Source organism: Sycon ciliatum, chromosome 12, assembly GCF_964019385.1.
Source record: "Sycon ciliatum chromosome 12, ocSycCili1.1, whole genome shotgun sequence".
NCBI lineage: Eukaryota > Metazoa > Porifera > Calcarea > Leucosolenida > Sycettidae > Sycon > Sycon ciliatum.
Window position 1 is genome coordinate 16,585,463 of NC_088654.1, and position 24,691 is coordinate 16,610,153.

The 24,691-nt window shown below is 48.9% G+C and overlaps 2 protein-coding genes across 2 annotated transcripts in view; one reads left to right on the plus strand and one right to left on the minus strand.

The window, feature by feature from the left end:
• Window positions 1-371: 371 nt before the first annotated feature.
• Window positions 372-13,469, plus strand: LOC135827821 (structure-specific endonuclease subunit SLX1 homolog). Its single transcript, XM_065340250.1, has 6 exons — window positions 372-554; window positions 3,991-4,042; window positions 5,619-5,801; window positions 8,950-9,129; window positions 10,677-11,223; window positions 11,537-13,469. Exons 1-6 carry the CDS (start codon window positions 379-381, stop codon window positions 11,548-11,550), a joined length of 1,152 nt encoding a protein of 383 aa, XP_065196322.1. The 5' UTR covers window positions 372-378; the 3' UTR covers window positions 11,551-13,469.
• A 2,307-nt stretch (window positions 13,470-15,776) lies between these two features.
• Window positions 15,777-24,691, minus strand: part of LOC135828946 (uncharacterized) — a 13,093-nt gene continuing 4,178 nt past the window's right edge. Inside the window, exons 4-10 of the mRNA XM_065341378.1 lie at window positions 23,780-23,889; window positions 22,349-22,489; window positions 21,123-21,360; window positions 20,510-20,617; window positions 17,473-17,624; window positions 16,902-17,042; window positions 15,777-16,338 (exon numbers count right to left, since the gene is read on the minus strand). Of these exons, the coding sequence (XP_065197450.1) occupies window positions 16,069-16,338; window positions 16,902-17,042; window positions 17,473-17,624; window positions 20,510-20,617; window positions 21,123-21,360; window positions 22,349-22,489; window positions 23,780-23,889 (1,160 nt within the window). The 3' untranslated portion in view covers window positions 15,777-16,068. The remainder of the gene's footprint in view (window positions 16,339-16,901; window positions 17,043-17,472; window positions 17,625-20,509; window positions 20,618-21,122; window positions 21,361-22,348; window positions 22,490-23,779; window positions 23,890-24,691) is intronic.

A 24,691-nucleotide genomic window follows, 5' to 3' on the forward strand; every position in this document is an offset into this window, starting at 1 on the left:
TTCAGAAACATAATTATTGGAAGAGGATTCCTTAGGGGATTGCAGAAAAAAATTCTAAAAAAACTCAAAGTTTGACCCATTTATGGCCAAAAGCTAGAAGTCCATCTTTTTCTGAATGGACTGTAGTTATTTTTACCAATTTTTACCAAGACTGTAGTGTAGAAGCAGGGAGTTGTAAAATACCTATTCCCTGTGTGAAGTAACAAACAGGAGTTGTTGGAGTGGTTGGTGACGTATGCATACACTGGAGAAGAAAATCAGAAAAATTAATGCATTGTTGTTGGTGACGTCATTTTCGAAGGGTCACCTACACTACAAGCGCTGCAGCTTTTATGTGGTGGATAGTTTTTTTTACTCACAGTGCACGTAAATTGTGTAATGGCGCCAGGTTCGAAAGAGTCCAGCTTTCATGGCTGCTATCTTCTCGTGGCGACCTCTGCTCGCAGCAAGGGCAGGACGTACATTGGTTACACCGTCAACCCGACCAGGCGAATAAAGCAACACAACTCCGGGTCCCAGTATGGCGGGGCGAAAAGAACCAGCGGAAGAGAGTGGTGAGCGAATTACATGTACATGTACTAGCACTGGCTTTTCACGACAATGTCTACTAGTAGTTCAGTTGCAGAATTGCATTATACTTGCACTATGTGTATCGCGTCGCAAAGCCCCAGACGTACAGACGGTACACGACCAGCCCGCAGTACTACTGATGACTTACAGTCCATTTCAAAAATATAGTTTGTTTTTTTTGGAAATATTTCTAATTTGCCTGGAGCTTTTTTGAGAATTTTCCCGGAATATTGCTCAGGTCCCTCCCCCAATATAGATTTATAAGCGATCACATTAAAGTAACAAACGCCAAATTTCGAAATTTGTAAGCACAAAGTGATCTCGAATTTTATGTGGTAGAGGTGACGGTTTCAAATAGGACATAGGTTGCAAACCGGAACGGTCTCAATATTCACTTTCTCTCTTGGTTTTTTGATTAGAAAACGTATGTCACAGTGAGACTACGATGTGTTTTACTCAGCGCCAAAATTCCATGGCTCTACGATGACCAGAAGCGCCATACCAAGCATTTGAGTTTTTGACGTGTTGCTTCCCACGACTTGAGTTTTACGACTTTCGAAAAATCAACTTCTTGTCGCAGGTAAACAGCGGCTTGCCTCTCGCCAATAAAGCACCGCATACTGATCAAAACTAATGGAAGCACACACAAGGCTTATTGTTACTCTGTACTGGCCGTCGTGGAGCAATAGCAATTACCTAATTTCAGACCCAGAGTGAATTTGACGTGCACTCTAAAACATGTCCGGTTTGGAGCCACCTCTGATTTGAAGCGAAAAATTGGGCAACTTGGAGGCAATAGGTCAACACAAAGGAGTGGCTCAGTTCGATTGACTCTGGCCTCAGAGCAAACTTCAACATGCCAGTTTCCTTCCACAAACATATTTCGAGTGAACAATCAACGCTGATGATCGGTTTGGGTCTATACAAATTTGGCTGTCAAGCCGTTCCGGTATCGAACCGTCGCCTCTACAGGTGGAATCCTGATAATTCGAACCTCAAAATGCCAGTAAAAAACTTATAATTATCCGAACATGAACCCACAACACAATATGTATGTCAAAATGCTCTCATGGTCACGCAGAGTTGCGCTATGGACCTTGGACACAGATTTCACGGATACTGAACTGACCGGCACAGCCTGCTCATGCAAACTGAACTGACCAGCACAGTGTACAGTGAACTTCGAATTACAGTTTGCTAACTTCGAATTATCAGCACAAATCCCGCATGTTTTCTATGTACTTCAGAAGTAAGTGGAATCTGTGGGACTTCTAATTAACCGGACATATCCAGTTCGAGGTTCGAATTATCAGAAATGTTTATGTGGGAATCGTATTGATAGAAATCGGTCCTGGAAAAACTTCTAATTAAGCGGTATGTTCGAATTAAGCCATATTCGAATTATCAGGATTCCACCTGTATATAGATGCTGGCCTAACGATTTTTTGAAATCACGCGTCTATGTTTTTGAAACACACTGTAGGAGTGTTCACGGCAAAATTTAAGAAGCCCACCCATGCACGGCAGACAACAATAAGTGTAAGCCTCTTGCACGGGCAGGATGAGCGTGCAAATCATGACCCAGGCTCACATATTACGAAAGCGGTAGGTCGCCCACAATGTATAAGAATCAATTCAAGTAAATCAATCGGGAATGCAATAGCAAACACTTAGGTAGAGGAGGCAACAGAAATATCTGGCCTCATGAAATCTGCGCAAGAAGTTGCAAAGGAAGGAGGTAAAATGTGGACCAAGTGTAGTACAATTGTGGATACTTCGGTATCAGAATTCAGTTTGTGTGTGTGTGTGTGTGTGTGTGTGTGTGTGTGTGTGTGTGTGTGTGTGCGTGTGTGTCTGTGTGTGTGTGCATGTATGTGTGTGTGTGTGTGTGTGTGTGTGTGTGTGTGTGTGTGTGTGTTCTCGGTGCATGTATGTGTGTGTGCATGTGTGTGTGTGTGTGTGTGTGTGTGTGTGTGCATGTGTGTGTGTGTGTGTGTGTGTGTTTGCATGTGTGTGTGTGTGTGTGTGTGTGTGTGTGTGTGTGTGTGTGTGTGTGTGTGTGTGTGTGTGCATGTGTGTGTGTGTGTGTGTGTGTGTGTATGTGTGTGTGCATGTATGTGTGTGTGTGTGTGTGTGTGTGTGTGTGTGTGTGTGTGTGTGTGTGTGTGTGTGTGTGTGTGTGTGTGTGTGTGTGCAGTTGTGTGGATTAGACAGTTATCTGGCGCAAGTCTTGATCTGTCTCATTCAGATCTTGTTCGCTATCGTTGCTATAAGAGAAAATCTGTGGGTGCACATCCAGTGCATTTGCAGATTTGCGTGCTTCTCTTGGAACGGGCGTATACATGGTACATGGTACATGGTACATGGTGTGTGTATGTGTGTGTGTGTGTGTGTGTGTGTGTGTGTGTGTGTGTGTGTGTGTGTGTGTGTGTGTGTGTGTGTGTGTGTGTGTGTGTGTTCTCTGTGCATGCATGTGTGTGTGTGTGTGTGTGTGTGTGTGTGTGTGTGTGTGTGTGTGTGTGTGTGTGTCCCATATGGTGCAGTAGTATGTGCAGCAATTTCCAATCGATAGGTTGCGGGTTCGATTCCTGACGATTATGGTCACACGTCCTTCTCTTTCTCAGACTCCTCCTGACTTTTCTTTCATTCTCCTGGGTGGTTACCAACAGCCAGTGCATGTCGGAGTATGTGGTGTGATGTGTGTGTGTCAGGGGCGTAGCACCCGGTACGACCATGGCCGTACCACTTTTCGAAAAGTGTGGTCCGTCCGGAACGTGCAAACCCGTAATAAAAAATCAGGATCCATCGATGGATACTAGTATGCGCATCAGACTTTGACCTTTTTCTAGACTCGTACCGGTACTCGTAGATCTGCCATGCATCTGCAGTCGTACTGAGTACTGTACTCGACTGCACACTAGTGCACTGCACTGCATGCACAGTCCCAGAACGCAGGATTTTGTGTCTTTTTTTACAAAATTTTCCTGCTGGGAGCTCCCCCGGACCCCCCCCCCCCCCCTCCAACACGGCCTTTGGCCGCACCGACCTTTGGTCGTACCACTTCCAGAACCCCTCCGATCCTATGCCCCCTGTGTGTGCATGAAAAAAATGAAAAAGACCAAAAAGTAGGGATTCACTGGCCAGAAAAGCCACTTAGCTGTGTGGTATAGACCGGGCTGAATAGTGGCGGGCAATTCTTCAGCCTTGCAAGCTGTTGAATGGTGCAATCCCAGCACAAGCTGCTATGGCTTCTGCTGTAGCATCGCTATCATCACCTCCGGCGATGGGCGTCAAATGGTCCAAATGGTGTGTATGTGTGTGTGTGTGTGTGTGTGTGTGTCCGTGCGCGTGTGTGTATGTGTCATTGTCTGCATGTGTGTGTGTCACTGTGTGTGCGTACGTGCTGGCACGTGCGAATAGGGACATGGTGCTGATCGTGTTTGGCTTTCCCAACAACACGTACGCGTTGCAGGTACGTACGTGGCTTGGCAGTTAGCACAGCCAATCAACTCTAGCGCGTCTTGGATGCGCACTCCAACAGCTTTCCATCTAATTGGAAGGTTCGAAGTTAGAGTACTAACATAGGAGAGCATCCCAGACGTGCTAGAGCTGATTGACAGTCAGTTGTAGAATGTCAGTACGACACTCGGCGGAGCATCAGAAAAGTGTCCTTATTCGCGAAGTGCCCTTGTAGCGGATCCCACCGCTGGCACCAATTATGGAGCGGGCCGCAGTCTCACTCTCGGAGGCAAATGCACACGGGTCTCAGTGAACACACTGTTGTTTATTATTACTGGACTAAACTGAAGACTACATTGTAAACATTAACTCTGGCTCTAACTCTAACTCTAACTGGCATCTCTAACTGAACTTTCTAACTGAACTTTCTAACTGAAGTGTAGAGAATTGTGAACAGCAGCTTTTATAGGCAGACAGCATAAGGCCGCAACCATACTACGTAAAAACCACAGTACAAATTTTCATGCATATCTCAGTGCAAGTCGGTACGCAACCACACTACACTTTTCGGTCTGCATAGATGACGTTTTCACGGGACCAGCACGTGACGTTGTCGTACCAAAGCGTGTGCCATGCGCTGGAAAAGACCGGGAAATAAATTATTAATTCAAAAACAATGCTGGTACATGGTGCTGATGCTATGTACGATGACCCGGTACAAAAGCAAAGTTGTACACAGGAGAAGGAGCGCGAAAACGACAAACGTGGCTTTCTACAGGGGTGCGCCAGTTGCTGAAAACCTACAAAGCGCATTTTGCATTTCGCACGCGTCGGCATGACGATTTCTACTGTAATGCCGTTTGTACGTGATTTTGTACCTAGTGTGGTTGCAGCCTAAGTGCTGTAACAGCAATGGTCACGGCAAAGCTCAGCAGAGAGAAGAAGAAGAAGAAGAAGAAGAAGAAGAAGAAAGGTCAAACGTAGATGGGTGGGCAGTAGAAGGTGTCACTGCACAAGGAATGTCATTTGGTTCTATGCTGAAGAAGGAGTTGAATGCGATGTGGGCAATGGGCGTAAAAGAGGCGGTTGAAAGTGCAGCAAAAGGTCTAGACTAGTATTTCTAAGGTCAATATGAAACATTGAACGCAGTGAGACTAGTTACTATGCATGTCATGGATCTGCAAGCACGGTACAGAGTTGCAAGTGCGGGGTACGGGTGCGGTGTAACACGCGTGACCAATACATTGAAAGTGATTCACGCTGCAGCTGTGTAAGTTACTAGCGTGCCAACGCTACACCCTTCTACCCCAAGTCTCATGATATGTATTACAGTTAGATGAGACTTTGCTCTGGGCATGGAAATATACTGTCGTTATTTGCGAATTGTCATATCCGCAGTCGTTACTAGCAAATTGTTGTCATATCCGCAGTCGTTACTAGCAAATTGTTGTCATATCCACAGTCGTTGTTAGCGAAGTTGACTGTATCCTAGTTACAGTGGTGGACAGTTGCTCTTAACTCGCAACCATATGTCCCTCTCCGTTCTACATTAATTTTGTCCTTCTCTTTCCTTTGCTGCACTCATGTAGTTTGAATGGGCGTGGCAGAATCCTCGCCGATCGCTACGCCTTCGTCAGGACACCGTCGTTCAGAAGCTGCCGGCGAGAGGACGCTCGCTGAAGCACTGCTGGACGATTGTGTGCCACCTGCTCAACACGGGCCCGTGGTGTCGACTGCCGCTGCGTGTTCGCTGGCTCCACCCTGACTATAAGGTGAGTGAGTGTGTGTGTGTGGGGGGGGGGGGGGGGGGCTACTGCTGTTGTGCATAATATTTGGCGCCCTCAACTTGCGCGGCCCTTGCCCCCCCCCCCCCTGGAAGTGGTACGAATGCGACTGAATGTGCACAATCATGTACAAGTACAGTGATGTAATCGGAACTGGTCCAGGGCGTCAGTTTTGCACTCTTGGTCGAATTTCACCGAGCACAAGTGTAGTACAGTCAGACCTCGCATAACCGCACACATCCGTTTTCCAGAAAAAATTTCGCATAGGCGAGGGAACCGGATAATCGAACACACATACTGTATGTGTGCATGGCATATGCTATAAATCGGTAACCAGCGACTATCTTCCGGATGGCGAGGGATCCGGATAAACGACGACCGGTTAAGCGAAGTCTGACTGTACTGCCTTTGGCTGGTTTAGTGAGAAGCACTTGTACAGTTGTTCTCACTGAAATCCGACCGAGAGTGCAAAGCTGACGCCCTGGACCAGTTCCGATCAGGGGTTGTCGCAAAAGTTTTTTTTGTCGTCCCTGAAACGAGTATCATTCGTTTGGGGGGAGGGGGTGCGAGCCAAAATCGCAAATCGACAGTGACCTTACTACAACCTTCCGCGGTTGGCAGAGCCCCGGTCCCTGCGGACCATTTGAACCATATGGGTATCGCACCCGGTTCTGACCCTCATTATGCTAGGGGGTTAGGAGACTACTCCTGATGTCGTCTTGTTTTCTTCGCTCTTCCAACCGCGGAAGGTTGTAGTAAGGTCACTGTTTCCGAACACAGTGTCCTCCTCCTTGTTTGATGCTGTCAATCTAACAATTGCGTGAACTATAACAAGGTTTATCTAATACTGGTTGTTAAAGGGGAAGTCCGGTGAAAAATTTAAATTTCACAGTCCGTAGAGTTCGGGTCGCTGAGTCGAATGGTCTTTGTCCGAGGAGGCTGCGGCCTATGGTTCGTCAGATACGCCCAATCGAACATGTGCGAATTTGAGCGCGCATCACCCAGATCCAGGTGATGACGTCACAGCGTGCAGCCAGGTAGCCACACCATCTAGTTGTGTACAAAAATGGCCATATTCGGAGCGCGTTCGATTGGGGAACCGTTTGTCGCAGCTTCTTCGGACCAAGACTATTCGATTCAGTGCTACAAACACTACGTACCCTGTGATTTTCAGCTCGGTAAACTTGGAGGTTATACCGTATTTTAGCCGTTTCCGAGTTGGACTTTTCCGTCACCCCGTCTACCATGGTAGCTACGCGCTCTGCGCTGCGTGCATGCAGTGCGTGCAGTGTGTTATCTACTACTACTGTACATTGTACTAGTAGCTGTAGTGCAGTCAACAAACTCGTCTCATGTCACAACTGACACAAGACTCAGAAAACTAGTCAACACACGGACTTGTCATGTACTACACTCGTATCAGCCGTATTGTACAGTCATGTAGTCAGAGAACGTGCGTTTCTCCTTGCCGGTGCCGCTGGTTGTGCTTTGAGAAAGAAAATTTTAGTTTTCCGCACCCACCTCATTATTTTATGCTACAGCGATGAGTGCACAGCCGTGACAAGTGACAAAACAGCGAACAGCTCCCGGGCCTAGAACTTTCAGATTCCATAGCGTTGCGAGCGAAGAGTCGTGCCCGTGGTTCAAAGAGCCTGCACTGTTCTCCAATTGAGTACCGTAGTCCGAAATATTCCAAGTTCGCACCAAAACATCAACATGTGGCAGGCTACTGGAGTCTAAGCGAATCTAATCGGTATGGAACAACATTTAGAGCACTCGCATCACTCTTCTCCATTTTGGCGACCCTGCTCTCCAGCGATCTGATAATTACATCAGCCTCGTCTGCAATAGCTGCTGCTTCTTCATCAGTCGGAAACTCAGTAGCGCTCACTCTTGACCGGCCCGCGCGGCCATTTCTTCAGCTGAATACCGAGGTTCTCAGCCCCAGACCAAACTCATGAAGGTCAGCCATGGCTGCATCCTCACTCTCACAAGGAGTTACAGGTCTTCGGGGTCGCTTGCACCACCTAATATCAGTCGCCAAATCATTTGAAATAGTACTGACACTATTGCTTTCACGCACTCCTTTTGACCTAGCTGCACGCTATGACGTTGCAGAGGGTGTGGCGCGGCCGCATGACGTCATGGCGCAGCCCCCGAAACTCAGTTTTTCAAACGGAAATATCTCGAGAACGCTTTGTCGGAGACACGTGGGACCAACACCATTCGACTCAGCGGCCGAAACTCTACCGACCCTGAAATTTATATTTTTCACCGGACTTCCCCTTTAACCAGTGTTAGGTTACCGTACTCACTCGATTAGAAGCCGGGGGCTTCTATTTTTTCAATACCGATTTTGAGGGGGCTTCTATTCGAGAGGGGCTTCTATTCAAGAGGGGCTTCTATTCGAGAGGGGCTTTTATTGTTTCATTCCATACCAGTATTCCAATCAAATGTCTAAAACTTTCATATTCACAGCAACTCGACCCTGAGTTAGTTCGCACACACTAAGTCGACCAGGACATATACCAATATGAACATGCACGGGGTGTTTTTTGCACACTTGACCTTCATACATGGCACTACCTGGTCACGCCATGCTTTGCGAATAGTAGTCCGGGCTTCTATTCGAGAGGGGCTTGTATTTTTTCAAACAGTCCTTGTAGGGGGGGGGGGGGGGGGGGGCTATTATTCAAGAGGGGCTTTTATTCGAGAGGGGCTTCTAATCAAGTGAGTACGGTATATCATCACTGTACTTGTACATATGCACATCCAGTCACATTCCTACCATTTCCAGGGTGTCAAGGGCCGTGCAAGTTGAGGGCTCCAAGTATGCACTTTGGGTGGCATTTCACCAAGCACAACTGTAGTGCGCAGGCCGGAGATGAAAGGAAAGTTTCAGACGCGTCTTCTGGGCTGGCCTGTTGGCCCTGCTTGCCGGCGATCCCTTCAAATGCTTTTGGAGTCGCCTTTCTACACGTCGTTTGTGAAGTACGTGTAGTTTCGCGCTATTTTATATGGTGTGTGTGTGCGTGCATGTTTGTATGTCTGTCCGCCTGTCTGTTTGTTCGTACATGGTTGTGCCGTGTTCTTATGGTTTGTGCGTACGCACGTTATGCGTTCAAATTGCACGTAGCTTGACTTTCCAGACGATGCCACACCTCCATCACACATGCCCCTGTCGCACGGACCACTGGACATCACCATAGCCAATCCCCTGGATGACAGCATCAGTGAGCAGCGCGTGTTAGAAGCCGTGCAGCGACTCAAGTCCATTGATCAGCCGGTCTGCTCGGTGTGCGACGAATCTCTCTCGGTAAGTAAGTTAGTTTGTGAGATCTCCTCTGGATGTGCGCTCCTCCTCCTGGTCTCGGATTAGATGTGTGCGTGTGTGTGTGTGTGCATACGTGTGTGTGTGGGGGGGGGGGGGGGGTGGATGTGTGGGTGTGTGTGTGGGTGCGCACATGCATTTGCGTCATCTTGCTTCTGCCTAGAGGAACTTAATCTTGCAAAAGCTGCTCCGAAAAAGCATGCGTTTTGTCATGATCCATGACAGGCCGAATTTGTGCCTCCCAACACCACCACACAGAGCGATTGCGAGCCGAGAGCAGAGGCAATTTCCGCACGATCTTTTTTTTCCTTGTGTAGAGCTGCGGCAACAGCAGTGACACCACGCCTGCTAAAGCTACACACACACACACACTCTCCCTCTCTTTCCCTCTCTCTCTCTCTCTCTCTCTCTCTCTCTCTCTCTCTCTTCCTCTCTCTTCTCCCTCTCTCTCTCTCTCTCTCTCTCTCTCTCTCTCTCTCTCTCTCTCTCTCTCTCTCTCTCTCTCTCTCTCTCTCTCTCTCGACGAAAGTTGGTTACGACTGATCTCCTGTCAGCGGCCTCAAACTGGAAACTTCTTGTTGACTCAGTTAGTGCAAAGATTTCTTTCCCTAGCTGTGTTGCACTTACCACCCTAAGACCAGATATAGTTCTTACTCTACGAGTCGTAGGATTGTATTCTGGATGGAGTTGACAGTTTGTGCTGAGGACAGATTCAGTGTCAGTAACTCGCGGAAGGACAGGCGGTATACGGATCTGGCCGATCAATGCCGAGCAAACGGGTGGCAGGTCGTTTCTTTTTCGGTTGAGGTAGGTGTGCGTGGTTTCATCCCGGACTCTTCGGAGGGCTCTGAAAGCGCTTGGGTGGGTTCTAATCGAAGAATAAAATTTATTTGTAATTTGTGCAGTAAGACGTCTCTGCGAAGCAGCTACATCATCTGGTTGCGACGTCAACAAAAACACTGGTCGGAAGATCCACTTTTCTGAGGTACTGTATGTGGGGCTCCGTTTATTGAGGTGCGTTGAAATTTATTCTCTTTATCTTATTATTTCTTTTCTATAATTTCCCCATATGAGTTCCTATCAGTTGCTGTGAACACCTTGAGTGGAGAGCGCTTGCTCGAGCGTTGAACCGGGTTCTTAATCCACCATACCCAGTTCGCAAGGCTGGGCGGGGTTGTGAGCAGGCTTTCATTTCATCTTTTCTTATTATTTCTGCTTTTCATCTCATTACAAAAGTTCTGCGCATTTTTCTCCATCTGCGCATAAAATCTAGACTGACAACCTGCTTGTTAAATCATGCACCTGCTTTCAGGCGTAAAAACCCTGTTGTAGAGGTCTCAGTCCTCATTTGTTAGACTTACCTGTCTTTATAAATGTAACTTACTTACTCTCTCTCTCTCTCTCTCTCTCTCTCTCTCTCTCTCTCTCTCTCTCTCTCTCTCTCTCTCTCTCTCTCTCTCTCTCTCTCTCTCTCTCTCTCTCTCTCTCTCTCTCTCTCTCTCTCTCTCTCTCTCTCTCTTTGTCCCATGCAGTCGGACACACTATGGTGTCAATGCTATCATCACCCGTGCATCACCACGTATCACCTGACCTGCCTTGCCACACGCTGGTCACCCGCCACCGGCCATGATGGGGACGACAGCGACGATGACATCACCATTACATCATCGCAGCTGCCGGTGATGTCATCGCAATCGCAGGCACGGGTGGTGCCACTGCGACAGCGCTTGTGCCTGTCTCAGAGCCGCACGGCTGCTGGCGGTGCAAGCGTTGCGGCGTCAAGTCAACGGCACACCGGAGCATCCCAGAGACGGCCCACCGCTAGCCAACGACAACACCACCACCGCCGCCAGCACCAGCCTGCTGCTGCTGCTGCAACTCAGCCCATGCAGCAGGTGCTGTCGCCATCCGAACAGCTCGTGCCCATTCACGGTGCCTGCCCTGGCTGTGGCCTGCTGCTGCAATGGGGTGCGCTGGTACGCTGGAGAAAGCGCCTTATCGACACCTGGGACAAAAAGCCTCCGGCATCCAAAAAGAAGTCGAGGGCAGCAGCGAAACGAGCAGCAGCACCTACAACAGGTATGTTCGCAGATGGAATGTGATACGTGTGTTGTTGGCTTGATTCTACTTCAAGTACACCAGTGGCTTCAAGTAGACTCATTGTTGAATGAGCAAACAATGGAAATGATCAGTCCTTCTCTCTCTCTCTCTCTCTCTCTCTCTCTCTCTCTCTCTCTCTCTCTCTCTCTCTCTCTCTCTCTCTCTCTCTCTCTCTGTGAGTGAGAGAGTGAGTGAGAGAGAGAGAGAGAGAGAGAGAGAGAGAGAGAGAGAGAGAGAGAGAGAGAGAGACACACACACGCTCTCTTTCTCTCTCTCACCCGGTGTCCTGCAGCATTTCCAGACTGAGAGTTCTAGGACACCCAAGGTCCTATCATCAACCAGCGCAGCCACAGGCTGAACCAGCATGATCACTAAGCCACTGCGCAGGCTGCTCTGTTCATCGCTCACTGCCGGCACAGGAACACCATTACGAATGGACAGACGGACGGACACACACACACACACACATCGATGCCCTACTCGTCCGTGTGAAGACTGTAATGGTGACATCACCTTTGGAGCTGGAACACCATTATGGGTACAAGCATCCCGCCAGCTATGTCCTACTGTTGGCTACATCATCTATTAAAAGGTGCGATTTCACATCATCATCATTGCTAGTGTGTTGTCACTGTTATATCGAGTGGCATCAAGACGTACCGCCGTGCCTGCCATGCCAAGCAACAACCACACACACCTGATGACACGTGCCTGACTATGCTCCTGTGTTGTGAGCTCGCTCTCATCGGGAGAGAATTGATGTGCTGGCGGCGTATTGCTCGCCGCTACCTCTCTCCAGCTCAAGACTAAGTTATGATTGCTTGCCAACTCTCTCTCTCTCTCTCTCCATCGACAGGCGGACTGCTTGTGGACAAAGTGACTTTGTTAGTCCATGGATATTTCCGTCATGCCCCGCGACCCACACGCCCAGCTCAAGACTAGGACTGCTTGCAAACTAAATCCATTGATATGTCCGTCATGCGTCTGATCCACACGCCCAGCGCAAGATGCTATAACCAGCGAGGCTTGCACCGCGATCCCACTGCCATCAGCCGTCCATCCGGTATGCTAGCAGGTGCACACAACGCACTTAAAATGTAGACGTGGTGTCTTTGCCAAGCAAAGAGAATTCAAAATTCCCAAGCAGTGGTCCGTCCGCAGGCCAGAGTTGGCAGTGCGTACAAGCAGCTCCGTCATTGTGTCACTGGTGTCCGTATCGTTTGCATGTCCGCGTGCACTGTGTTCAAGGTCCATGCACTGCAATTGTCTCTGGCGTTCCCGATCCGTATAGGCAGGGAACACGATAAGACGTTTACATTGCTCTGGCACGATATTCCTGCCACGTTCGGAAACGGTCGGACATGGCCAGACGCTGTGATTTTTTTAGGGTTTCGTTCACTGTCCTGCTTATGATGAAGCTGGATTTATTCCGCCGTGATTAATCTCCACCGAGTTCATACCGTCACAAACGTACTCGCGTCTCCGACCCTGGTGTGGTCTGCCCCGGATAGGCACGCTGCTCGCTGGATGTGCTTTTCTTAAAGGATTGTCAAGGATAAGCTCGACTCGTGCTTCTCGTGTGTTCCGGACGGGCAGCTGTGAGTCAGACCGGCGTCAGTCGGGACTACAGTAAGCATGTGCCCCGACGCTGGTTTGGCGCAGCATCCGCCTCGGTTACTACCGGCAACGTCACTCCTCCATCTCACCTGGAAGCGAAGTTTCAATAGTCACGGGCGCCCAAGAACGTTATTTCCCTGGAGGTTCTTATTTCTCAGTAATCTGGCTGCTCTTTAAATAACTTTGTCACGAACATTATAATTATTATGTGATTTTCGTGAATATTTTTTCTCTTCTTTCCAATCTCGTGGGGTTCCTGTGGATAGTGGCATGTCTGCCCATGTCTTGTGACATTTTAGAAATGCCACGTGGTGAATTTTCGGTCCAAGTTTGGAAGTGAGGTTTTCTCAAAATTGTGATCCTACATGTGGGATTTGGTATAATTATCGTTATTGTTTTCTGGACTTTCTGTGACCATGGATGATCAAGAGAATAAGGGTGCGTTCTTATAATAATAATAATATTATTCTCTAGCTTCTAGGAGAAGAACCACAGAGAAGACAATATTCATATTGCTCAATTTCAAAATGGAGCATTGAGGAAGAGGATCTGTTATGCCCTCTCCCCTCAGCTCTGGCATTCTTTGGGACACCAGGATTGAAATTGGACATACTGTATAGCAGGAAACTTTCGGACGGAAATATTTTCGGACAAAGCCAAATTTTGACCTTTCGTACGGATTTTATTTTCGTACAGTGGGGCATGCTAAATGCACGTGTTTGCATGCGGCACGCATGTATAGTGTACATAACTTCACAGGAACAAATTTTAGTACGGAATTTATTTTAGTACAAAAGAGAACGTGTACGAAATCGTACGAAAATAAATTCCGTCCGAAAATTTCCTGCTATACAGTAACTGATGTGTATTTGGTCCGCCCAATGAGACTTTTCTCCTTGTTCATGAATAGAAAGTTGGTACAGCATACATGTACATTGTAGCTGCTCTTGTTCTGGGCCCAGATAACGAAAGTGTAGGTTAAAGTGCGCGGTGGGTGGCTACATTGACCAACCTGAAGATGTATGAATGGCTGGGCATAGGGTATGTGTTTCTATTGGGTTACACAAAGAGTACATACCCCACCCCCCAGAGTGTGCATGAGATGTTCTCCAAGTAACGCGGAATGTAGCTTCTTGCTGCTATTCCTGGACGGAAGATGTCCATGCTTTTCATACACTGTAACTATGTGCATGTCATGCTGGCAAGTCAATTTGTTCACACATAACAAGTTTGAATTCTAACGAACAAAAGTTAATCCTGGGATTAGGTGTGCCGGATTAAGAGATAAACTTTTCTCCTTTTCGTCAGCAAACTCCAACGCAGCCACTTACATGTTTAGGAAACTTCACTTCTCAACTCCAAAAACGGTCTCTTCACTGCGATTAAAATTAAAATTAAGATTTACATTTAAATACAGCAAATTTTCGCACCCGGCCCATCAGGGTAATGAAGGGTAATGATGTGAGCCAGAGCACGCTAAAATATGACCACAGACCAAAAATTCGATTTTCAGTTTTTTGTTTAAAAATGATCTAACACACCTGATGTTCACTGTCTGAAAGTTTTGGATTGATCGGACATGTCTAAGTGTTGCTACAATGGTATTATATGCAGCACTGTTGAAATGGCGAAATTATATGTACTGCAATGGGATTGTCATATTTGCACACAATTGATATGCCCCTTTGTTCATCCTTTCCGGGTCAATTCCTCCGTCCAGGGTCTTATAGCATGAGCTGACAGGTACTCAGCCACATCCAAATTGTCTATAGGCAGCTGAGCTGGGTGTCCGAAATACCTCCTGTTTGGAGCACCACTGGAGAACCGCCATCGAAAACACGGTCAACATCTGTAGATGTCCGAAGAAGTTGGCACTCCATGTCCTCTCCATCACACTCCACCTGTACTTTCAGATATACAGTATACACTGCTGCACACAGTCTTCCAGTTCCTCAAAATACTAGACGTCGCACTCATATTCCCCACACCAAAGCCCATCTGCACACGGTTTTCTCCGCTCGTCAGAGAGTACTGCTTTCGCTGCATACTACTCATGCTAGCGGTGTTCCGCATAAGGGTACTCAAATTATCGACTTGAGCAAGTTGAGGGAGCAGCAGAGTCCATTGATTGTTTTTGCTCTTGCAACCAATACTGGCATTGTCCCGGATATGTGCAGCGGTGTCCATTCTGGCCAAATCATCGGCCGACTCACCTCCCAAGTCAGTGTCGATGCCAATCGCTTGCCAGGTTGTCATCAGAGTAGAATTCCTCGTCACTGCAGATCGTGGGACTTCCAGCATCAATTCTTTTTACGCTCGATGAAACTGTCGCCCTCAAATGACTCGTCGCTGTAGCCATCATCGTCTTCCTTCTGTTTCCGACCCGAGTCCTCAAAATATTTTATCCTGCGCATGGAGTGCGATGATGTCGTCTTCTTCCGCTCCGCAGTACATTACTACTACTAGGCTCTTCTGTCGATACATCGATGACGATCAGTTTTAGGCGACTCAGCGCAACATGGAATACAAACTCAAACAAATAAACTTACTTGCAACAAAGAATTGCATCCGGAACAGTCCAGTCGACCGAGGAGAACAACAACAGCGACTCGCGTTGCACTGCACCTCGTATTTTTTGCCGCGGAATTCAAATCGCGATTATCTCGACTTTTTCAAAAAAAGCTGTGGTCATGTTTTAGCGCGCTCGGGCTCATGTAATGAAGGGTAATGAACCTGATGATGGGCCAGGCACGAAAATTTGCTGTATTTAAATGTAAATTATAATTTTAATCGCAGTGAAGAGACCGGTACGGGTTTGGAGTCGAGAAGTGAAGTTTCCTAAAATTAATGGATTAAGAGATAGATAGACGTTCTTAACACTTCCTACTGGATCATGTGTAGGTGCGACACTCAAGAAGCCGTTGGTGGTTGCACACCGAAATGTCCCAAATAGCAAATAGAAAGAGATCAACAACAGGCAGGACCAGATGTAGTGTGTTTCGCAACTACTTCAAAGGAGCACATTGCGTTTGAAACTTTGAATAATTCGACGGGTGGGAAGTGTCCGAATAGTGGATAATTGCGGGGAATTCAGAGTTAATGTGGTGAGGACATGTTGAATTGTATTTATACTGGAAATACGGAGCAAAGGGTAGAAGGCAGGGAGTAGTAAAATACCGGTATTTTACTACTCGAGGTTACGATCCCCTACACTTCGACAGTGCAATTGGTCGTCGTGCCAAAGTCCCACTTTGAGCAGGTGTAGTCCTGCGGGCCTCGCTGGTCACCATGGAGACACGACTCGCCGTCCTGACAGAAGCCGCATCCGTCGCCGCTGGCGACGCACTTGCTGCAGCTCTGGCGGTTGGCGGCGCTGTTGCAGGTGTCGCAGACGCAGTCGCATTCCTTGGGAACAACGGTCTCGATGGGGCACTGCCATGGGTTGTTGTAGAGCGCGCACGTGAACTGGCTGATTGCCTGCGAAGAAGCAGTGTAGAATGCACGACGCATACGGGAGACAGACATGCACGGTCATGCACACACATGCGTACCCACACAAACACACACACACATGCGTACCCACACAAACACCCACCCACACACAACACACGGAACAGAAGGAGTATTAGCCAAACTCCCTGCTATCGGCTTGAACCAGGGAGTCGTAAAATGTCATTTTACGACTCCCTGCCTTGAACACCTTGGCAGAGAACACTGCACATAATTATCACCCCATGCCCCTTTTTTCTGGCCAGTGAATCCCTATTTTTCATTTTTCATTTTTTTTTACACACACACACCACACCACATCCTCCGGCATACACTGGCCGTTGGTAACCGCCCAGGAGAATGAAAGAAGAGCTATAGGAGAATGAGAAAGAGAAGAAAGACGTGTGCGACCATAATCATCGGGAATTGTTGAACCTGCAACCTCTCGATTGGAAATCGACTGCACATACCACTGCACCATATGGGACACGCATACCAACACAAACACAGACACCAGCAAACACAGCCGTACACAGAGTGCGGTGCCTCACCTTGAACAGTGGTTGCAGAGTCTCGGTGAGCGGGCCGCTCAGCTTGTTGTAGCACAGCGCCCAGTTGACCATGATACCTGCTAGCTTGTTGAATGACTCCGGTATGGCACCGACGATCTCGTTACTGCTCAAGTCCATGATCTATATAGTGCATACGGGAAGATTGGTGCACAGGGACAGACGTCGGTGTGCGACAACCGATCTGATCTCAATACTTGTCTACTCATCAGGGAGTCGTAAATACAGTATTTTACGACTCCCTGATACTCATGCATCTATCACATGACCATGCTGGAGGGCGGCCATGCTTTCTTGTTCACTAGAGACTTGACTCCAATCAGAACCCTGCGCTCCGAGGACGAAACCTAAGAACGCTGAAACAGCTAGCTGTGCGGAGATTGAGCATGTCACAATGTGTATGTGTGCCACAGCATGTATCATATTGGGAGGGGGGGGGGGGGGGGTGCCAACAGTATGTGCATGCGATTGCAAATCCATATTACCAAACATATTGGGAGGAAGATATCTGCTTATTCAAGTGCAAGTTACCAACCACACTCCGATCTCCTACCTGCAAGTTCTTCAGATCGCCAAGGCTGGACGGCAGTTCGCCGGAGAGAGAGTTCCTGGAGAGGTAAAGGTACTGCAGCTGGCCAAGCTGTCCAACAGACTGCGGTATTGCGCCGCTGAAGTGGTTGTCCGACAACTCCAACTGCTGCACACCTACACGTGGTGTGAGTACACGCACACGCACGCACGCGCACGCACACACACACACACACACACACACACACACACATACACACACACACACATACATACACAAACACACACACGCACACACATCGTGTCAGGTACTTAGTGGCGTCGGAAGGTATTTCAGATCGAGGTGGGCATGGCGGGGTGTGGGGGGGGGGGCATCCCCGGGATTCGAACACAGCACGGGCACCCATGTCTTTCCGGGACAGTGCCCTGCCGATTTGGCTACCGGGGATCCGACACACATACAAACATACACACCCGTGGCTCCTTCACACAGTTAGTTTTACAACCGGTGGCAATTCTGTATCTTTGGTCACCGCTGTAGAATAATACGAGATAATGGTAGCGACTTCGGCGATAATTACATAGGGAAAATGTTTGCTCCCCACACCAGGGCTTGCGCTCTCCGCCGACTTGACTTGACACTTGACTGACTCGCGACTGCCTTCCAGAGCACAAGAGAAGTCCATCGAACCTTCCACTCTGCAAACCTGCAAGAAAGCAGAGTGGAAGGTTTGATGGACTTCTCTTGTGCTCTGGAAGGCAGTCGCGAGTCAGTCAAGTGTCAAGTCAAGTCGGTGGAAAGCGCAAGCTCTGGTGTGGGGAGCAAACATTTTCCCTACCACTGTAGGATACTCATCAGTAAGCAGCATTCCGGCAGGGGCTCAGCACATCCGACCTTTTCACGTCTCTCAACCACTCCTGGGCCTCCGAAGCCAACCGTGGTGGCGCAGTCCGCGTGCTGGCTGTAGACATAGCAGGAGCATTCGACAAAGTTTCACACCGAGGCGTGCTCCACAAGGCTGCTTCATACGGCATCACTGGTCCCCTCCTCAACTGGCTGTCTGACTACCTGTACGACAGGAAGTTGCAGGCAGTAGTCGGCGGAGCATCTTCAGAACCATACAAGATTGATGCTGGGGTCCCACAAGGGAGCATCCTTGGGCCTACACTGTTTTTGCTGTACGTGAATGACGCCTGCGACGTCCTACCGGAAGGGATCACTCCGGCTGTTTACGCAGATGACACCACGCTTTATGCCCACATCCCAACGCCATATGCTGTGACAGAAGTGTGCCGCAACCTCCAAGCTGGTGTGGATGCACTTGCTGAATGGGGTGCTCAGTGGAGCGTCACTTTCGAGCCAACGAAATCACAGGCCATGACTGTGCCCTGCCACCGCAGACCCTGGGAGACACCACCCATCCAGTTCAACGGCACAGCGGTCCCGGAATGCTCGAGGCTGAAGCTCCTTGGAGTGACGTTTGATGCCCATCTATCATACTCGGAGCATCTTCGAGGAACTGCAGTGCGTGCCACACAGCGAATTGGTTTCTTCCGGAAGGCGTGCCATGTCCTGGACCCACCGGGCCGGGCCACAGCATACCGGGGGTTCAATCGGCCTCTAATGGAGGTGCCCTCACCCTGATTGGGACAGGGGCTGCAATGGACACTCTGTCCCTGTGGCGCCGTGTGGCCGGCCTCACAACTCTGTACAAGCTCCATTACATCACAAGCCCACCAGCTCTTGCAGCGACACGCCCAGCCAGAGCCATCGCACCCGCCATCGCGCCTGCCACACGTCGCCGCTCGGCAGCCACCTTGCGCACGAGCTTCAACTCCAGACAGCCCTACCTGCCAGATCATGCAATGTTGCGCTGCGCTCTTTCCCGGAGTGCCTCATCGAAGCCTGGAATGAACTGCCAGCCACTCTCCTCCGTGATGCACCATCTGCCAAAGGGATGCAGCAGTTCAAAGTTCTGACCTACCACTACCTGAAACGGTCGGGTTGGTCATTGGCCACAGACATCGCCCCCTAGGCTACTGCCAGTACGACCCTGTTCGTGTTCTCGGAGCACTCCCTTCTCATCAAACTCCCAATCCATCTGTCTTTATCTCTCTCTAACTCTCCTCCATTCTCACTCTAATCTTTCGTCCAAACTGCACGGCAATCAGCCTCTACTTTCGCCTCAGCATCATGATCTTGATACTGCTATCTGTGTACTTGTTTGCGTACTTGTTTGCACTGATATCTTGGAAGAACAAGTTTCCTGGTTTCCTCCCCTCCCTCCTCTCTTTCCTACCCTTAGAGGTCTTGCTCTCCTGCTCCCCGCCCTTCCACTCCCCATTTCGTTTCCTTTGGTGCACATGTGCAGCTGTGATGCCGAGACCCTTGGTCGGCTGAGCTTCACAGGTCCCACCCACTCCGTCCTGCTGGATATGTATCATTGTGTCGAGTTCTTCTCATCATTTTAGTTCATCATGCAGTGAGTGTTCAATAGTAAAAAAGATAGAAAAAAAGAAGAAAAAAAGTGTGTTCCAATAAATACAGATACTGTCAACTTCGCTTATAACGACACTCGGCGGGGCATCAGAAAAGTGTCCTTATTCGCGAAGTGTCGTTATACCCGAAGTCTCATTGTATGTATTTCAGTTGGATGGGACTTTGCTCTGGGCATGGAAATTCTGTCGTTATTCGCGAATTGTCGTTATATCCGCAGTCGTTATTAGCGAAGTTGACTGTAGATAGATAGATAGATAGAGAGAGAGAGAGAGAGAGAGAGAGAGAGAGAGAGAGAGAGAGAGAGAGTGAGTGAGAGAGAGAGTGAGAGAGTGAGAGAGAGAGAGAGAGAGAGAGAGAGAGAGAGAAAGAGAGAGAGAGAGAGAGAGAGAGAGAGAGAGAGAGAGAGAGAGAGAGAGAGAGAGAGAGAGAGAGAGAGGAGAGAGAGAGAGAGAGAGAGAGAGAGAGAGAGAGAAAGAGAGAGAGAGATAGAGAGAGAGAGAGAGAGAAAGAGAGAGAGAGAGAGAGAGAGCAGTCAGCAGCCTGCACCGCAGCGACGACTCACTGTTCAGGTCTCCCAGGCATGATGGCAGCTGGCCGCTCATCGAGTTCAGGAAGAGCCACAGGGTCTGCACTCGCTTCAGCTTGCAGATACCGTCGGGTAGCACGCCAGCTGCAGTGGATAGTGGCCACGGCGGACACAACAAGCAAACCATAAGACCCTCCCCGAATAGTATCTATAAAGCCGGTTCTGGGCCAGGTACATGCCCTGCCCGAAAATGGGGTATTATTGATAACACCCCATTATTGTGGGGTGTCTTACCCTCTAACACCCTCACAACCATTTTTCAGTAAAAAAGGTCGGTCTAAAATCTGCAAAAATGGGGTACTATCAATAATACCCCATTTTCGGGCAGGGCCTGTACCTGGCCCAGAACCGGCTTTATAGATACTACTACCCCGCCATGCACTAACCTACTGTTGTGGACATAGAATGACCAGGGCCGCCGCCCTTACTTGCTTAGCACGTTCACGCATTGTAACATTATAAAAGTGGACCACCAGTGCTCATAGCTACAGGGTCAGCGCCCCATGGCTGCTTGACTTCTCAACGGATTTCAAGGTCCACCGCAGTAAAGTAAGAGACAAATAGACAAGTAGACTATCCACTGTCTTACATATGGCTCCGCGGGCAAGGATGAACAACGTCAGCTTGTTCCAGTCGCCGATCCAGCTAGGCATCTCTCCCGTCACGCCGTCCATCTCCACGTTCTGCAGAGAGCGCATCTTCGCCCAGCTGCTATCCAGCGGGCCTTTCAGCGTGTTGTCGAATGTCCACAGCTGGGTCAGGTTGTGCAGGGAGCCCCAGGACGCGGGGAATGGCCCAGAAAGGTTGTTTCGCGACACCACCAGTTCCTGCGAGGACAGAAGCATATAACATGTTGGAGGGGAGGGGGGAGGGGGAGGGGGAGGGAGAGAGAGAGAGAGAGAGAGAGAGAGAGAGAGAGAGAGAGAGAGAGAGAGAGAGAGAGAGAGAGAGAGAGAGAGAGAGAGAGAAAGAGAGAGAGAGAGAGACAGAGAGAGAGAGACAGAGAGAGAGAGACAGAGAGAGAGATAGGAGAGAGACAGAGAAAGAGACAGAGAACGTACGAATTCCACAGCATTCTGTTCTGCCATGGTTGCCTCCCACCCTTCATCTCAACTCCATAATTGACAGTCTAGCGTGTGCACACATGTACTGTCTTGTACTGCAAAAGTATTAAATCCTGTCTCATATAGAAGCCTGTTTTGAATACAAGCCTGATTTTCAAGATACACTGTCGGCATATCAGCCTGGTTTTAGTGTTGACACACAAAGAAATACCTGGTTTGAATAGAAATACGTGGTTTGAATAGAAGCCTGGCCCTGACATCGGCTTCTACAGGAATACGCCCGGCTTTAATACGCGACATTTAAATACGGTGTTTTTTATTAATTTTTTTACAGAATGCACCTCCTACTGATAGTGTGCTTATGCATGCTGCCAGAGTGGCTACCGGCCTGGGTGGCAGGATGCTCACCGGCACGCCCGTCCTCCATACAAGAACATTCTTACAAACAACAGCTAGGTCAGCCACCTTCCCAGGCTGTCCAGCCTTGCTGCCATTCCAAAGCAGCGAATACCCCTATAAAATGTCTAATATATAGACAAGTGTCTCCCATGCAAATGTAACTGTTATACAAAGGCAATTGTCTCCCATGCAAATGCAAACAGACGCAATTGTCTCTCATGTAATTATAGGAAGTTGTCTCCCATGTAAATTTAAACAAAGGCAATTGTCTCCCAAGTAAATGCATACACATGTTCTGGTCCAAAGCAGGATGGCCCTGCTCAAAGCAGGCTTTGCCTGGCCTTCCGCTCACCTTCAACGAGGGCATCAGGCCAAAGCCGTCCGGCGCCGGGCCCGTAAACGAGTTACTGGATAGCTCAACCGTCTGCATGTTCGGTGCATGCCACTCGGTGGGCAGCGGGCCGCGGAACTTATTCGTGTACAACACTAGATGCTAGGCCAAGCACACACAAGCAGAGGAACAGAGTCAATCAGTTGAATCAATTTAAAAAAAATCACTGGTTTGAGGGAAGGACGCAAACGGGAAAAGTCTGAAGAAAAAATTGACTGTCACCACCAGGACTCTAACCAGGGACCATCGCTTGAGGCCAGCGATGCTCTACCACTAAGCTATGGTGTAGTCATTTAAGTTAAACAATCTTTGTTGTGCCTAAGACCTCATTGCGATCAGTTCAGCCAGAAACTCTGAGCTCCAGTGACGAGATCTAACGAGACCGAAACAGTTAGCTATCCAGAGATTGAGAGTTTAGTGAGTTTCAGGGTGCGTTCGTTTTTAGCCACCTGGTAGAGTAGAGTAGTCACTCTACCGATAGCGGTAGAAGGTGGAGGTACCGTAATGTCGCGTGCATTAGCCGGGGCTTATATGCCTATAAGCCGGTGATGGAGTCAGGCTTGTACACAAGACAGGCTTATACACGAGACAGGCTTATATGACAAGCACCACTCAATGACCAGGCTTGTATGCGCAAACTGCTGACTTTTGGACGTCAAAACCAACATTTTCCAACGGGATTAGACTGCAACAAACACAAGTGAAAAGTTCGAGGAGCGCCGAAACAACTTCAAACAAGCAACTTGCCAAGGGACAAGACGGAAAATGCCATGGGAAAGGTAAGTTTGAAGCTTGAAGAGTGCTGCATGGCCGTCGAGCGCAGCTGGTGTTGATTTCCGCATCTTCCCACGTTTTCCGCGTGTACAAGTGTACGGTACCATGCAAACATGAACATGTAAAAGGCGCGCTCACCAGTCTTGCGTAGTAGCCCGGCTTACGCACGCGACACGTGGCGCGTCTCGTGTACTGGCCCGGCTTATGCATGCGACAGGCTTGTACGCGAAAAGCTGTTGCAGATTTCATGCTTCTACACGAGACAGGCTTATGCACAAATCCGGCTTATGCACGCGACATTACGGTAAGTGCACAAAAACAGTCCTACTGGACTTGGTAGTTTTTCACGATACGCACATGTACGTGAAATGTTTCTCTTCTCTATAGAGTTGTACAGCTCCTTGATCTTGCTGGAAATCCCATACCTCTACCAACTTCTACCGACCTCTACCAGCTTCAAACCTGGCAGAGCCGGTAGAGAAAAGATAAAATCTACTCTTTTGAGTAGAAAAAAAAACTGAGGAACGCATCTACCGAAAGAAGTAACTTTCTACCCAAATCTGTAGATCAAAACGCCCCCCCCCCCCCCCCCTTTACTGCACCGATCACGTGGCTAACCTGCAGTGACTTGGCTGTGACTCGGCTCGGTAGTGTACCCGTCAGCTGGTTGTTGTTGACGTCCAGTTCGACCAGCGCCGGAAGATCAAACAAGCCGGAGGGAAGTTCGCCTATCGGTGATTGAGAGGTGAACAGACGTACACATACAGCCAGACAGACAGACAGACAGAGAGACACAAATACACACACACACACACACACACACAGACAAGCAAAACAGATGAACACACACACACACACACACACACACACACACAGAGGATGTCAGCCACTGAAGCATTCGACATTGTGATACACATGACTAGGGTATATGCAGAGAGAGTGATCTATGAATAAGCGCATGTAATTTGTACCTCGAACACCCCACGCAGCCACTTGGGCATGGTCGTGTGGCGTGTTGAACAGTGCATCCCTGATCCCAGCGTACTCACATAACACCCCACACAGCCACTTGGGCATGGTCGCGTGGCGCCATGGCGTGTTGAACAGTGCATCCCTGATCCCAGCGTACTCACATAACACCCCACCCAGCCACTTGGGCATGGTCGTGTGGCGCCATGGCGTGTTGAACAGTGCATCCCTGATCCCAGTGTACTCACATAACACCCCACACAGCCACTTGGGCATGGTCGTGTGGCGCCATGGCGTGTTGAACAGTGCATCCCTGATCCCAGTGTACTCACATAACACCCCACACAGCCACTTGGGCATGGTCGTGTGGCGCCATGGCGTGTTGAACAGTGTATACCTGATCCCGGCGTACAATATCATGCATTACTCATGCAACCCATATTTGGCAATGGGCAATGGGTTTATAGTTTATCACCGCAAAACCGGGAATTTTCGGTGGTGTAATAGCGGTTTCGGTATTTCCCAAAATCAACGGTTCGGTAGGCCGAACATTTCGGTAAA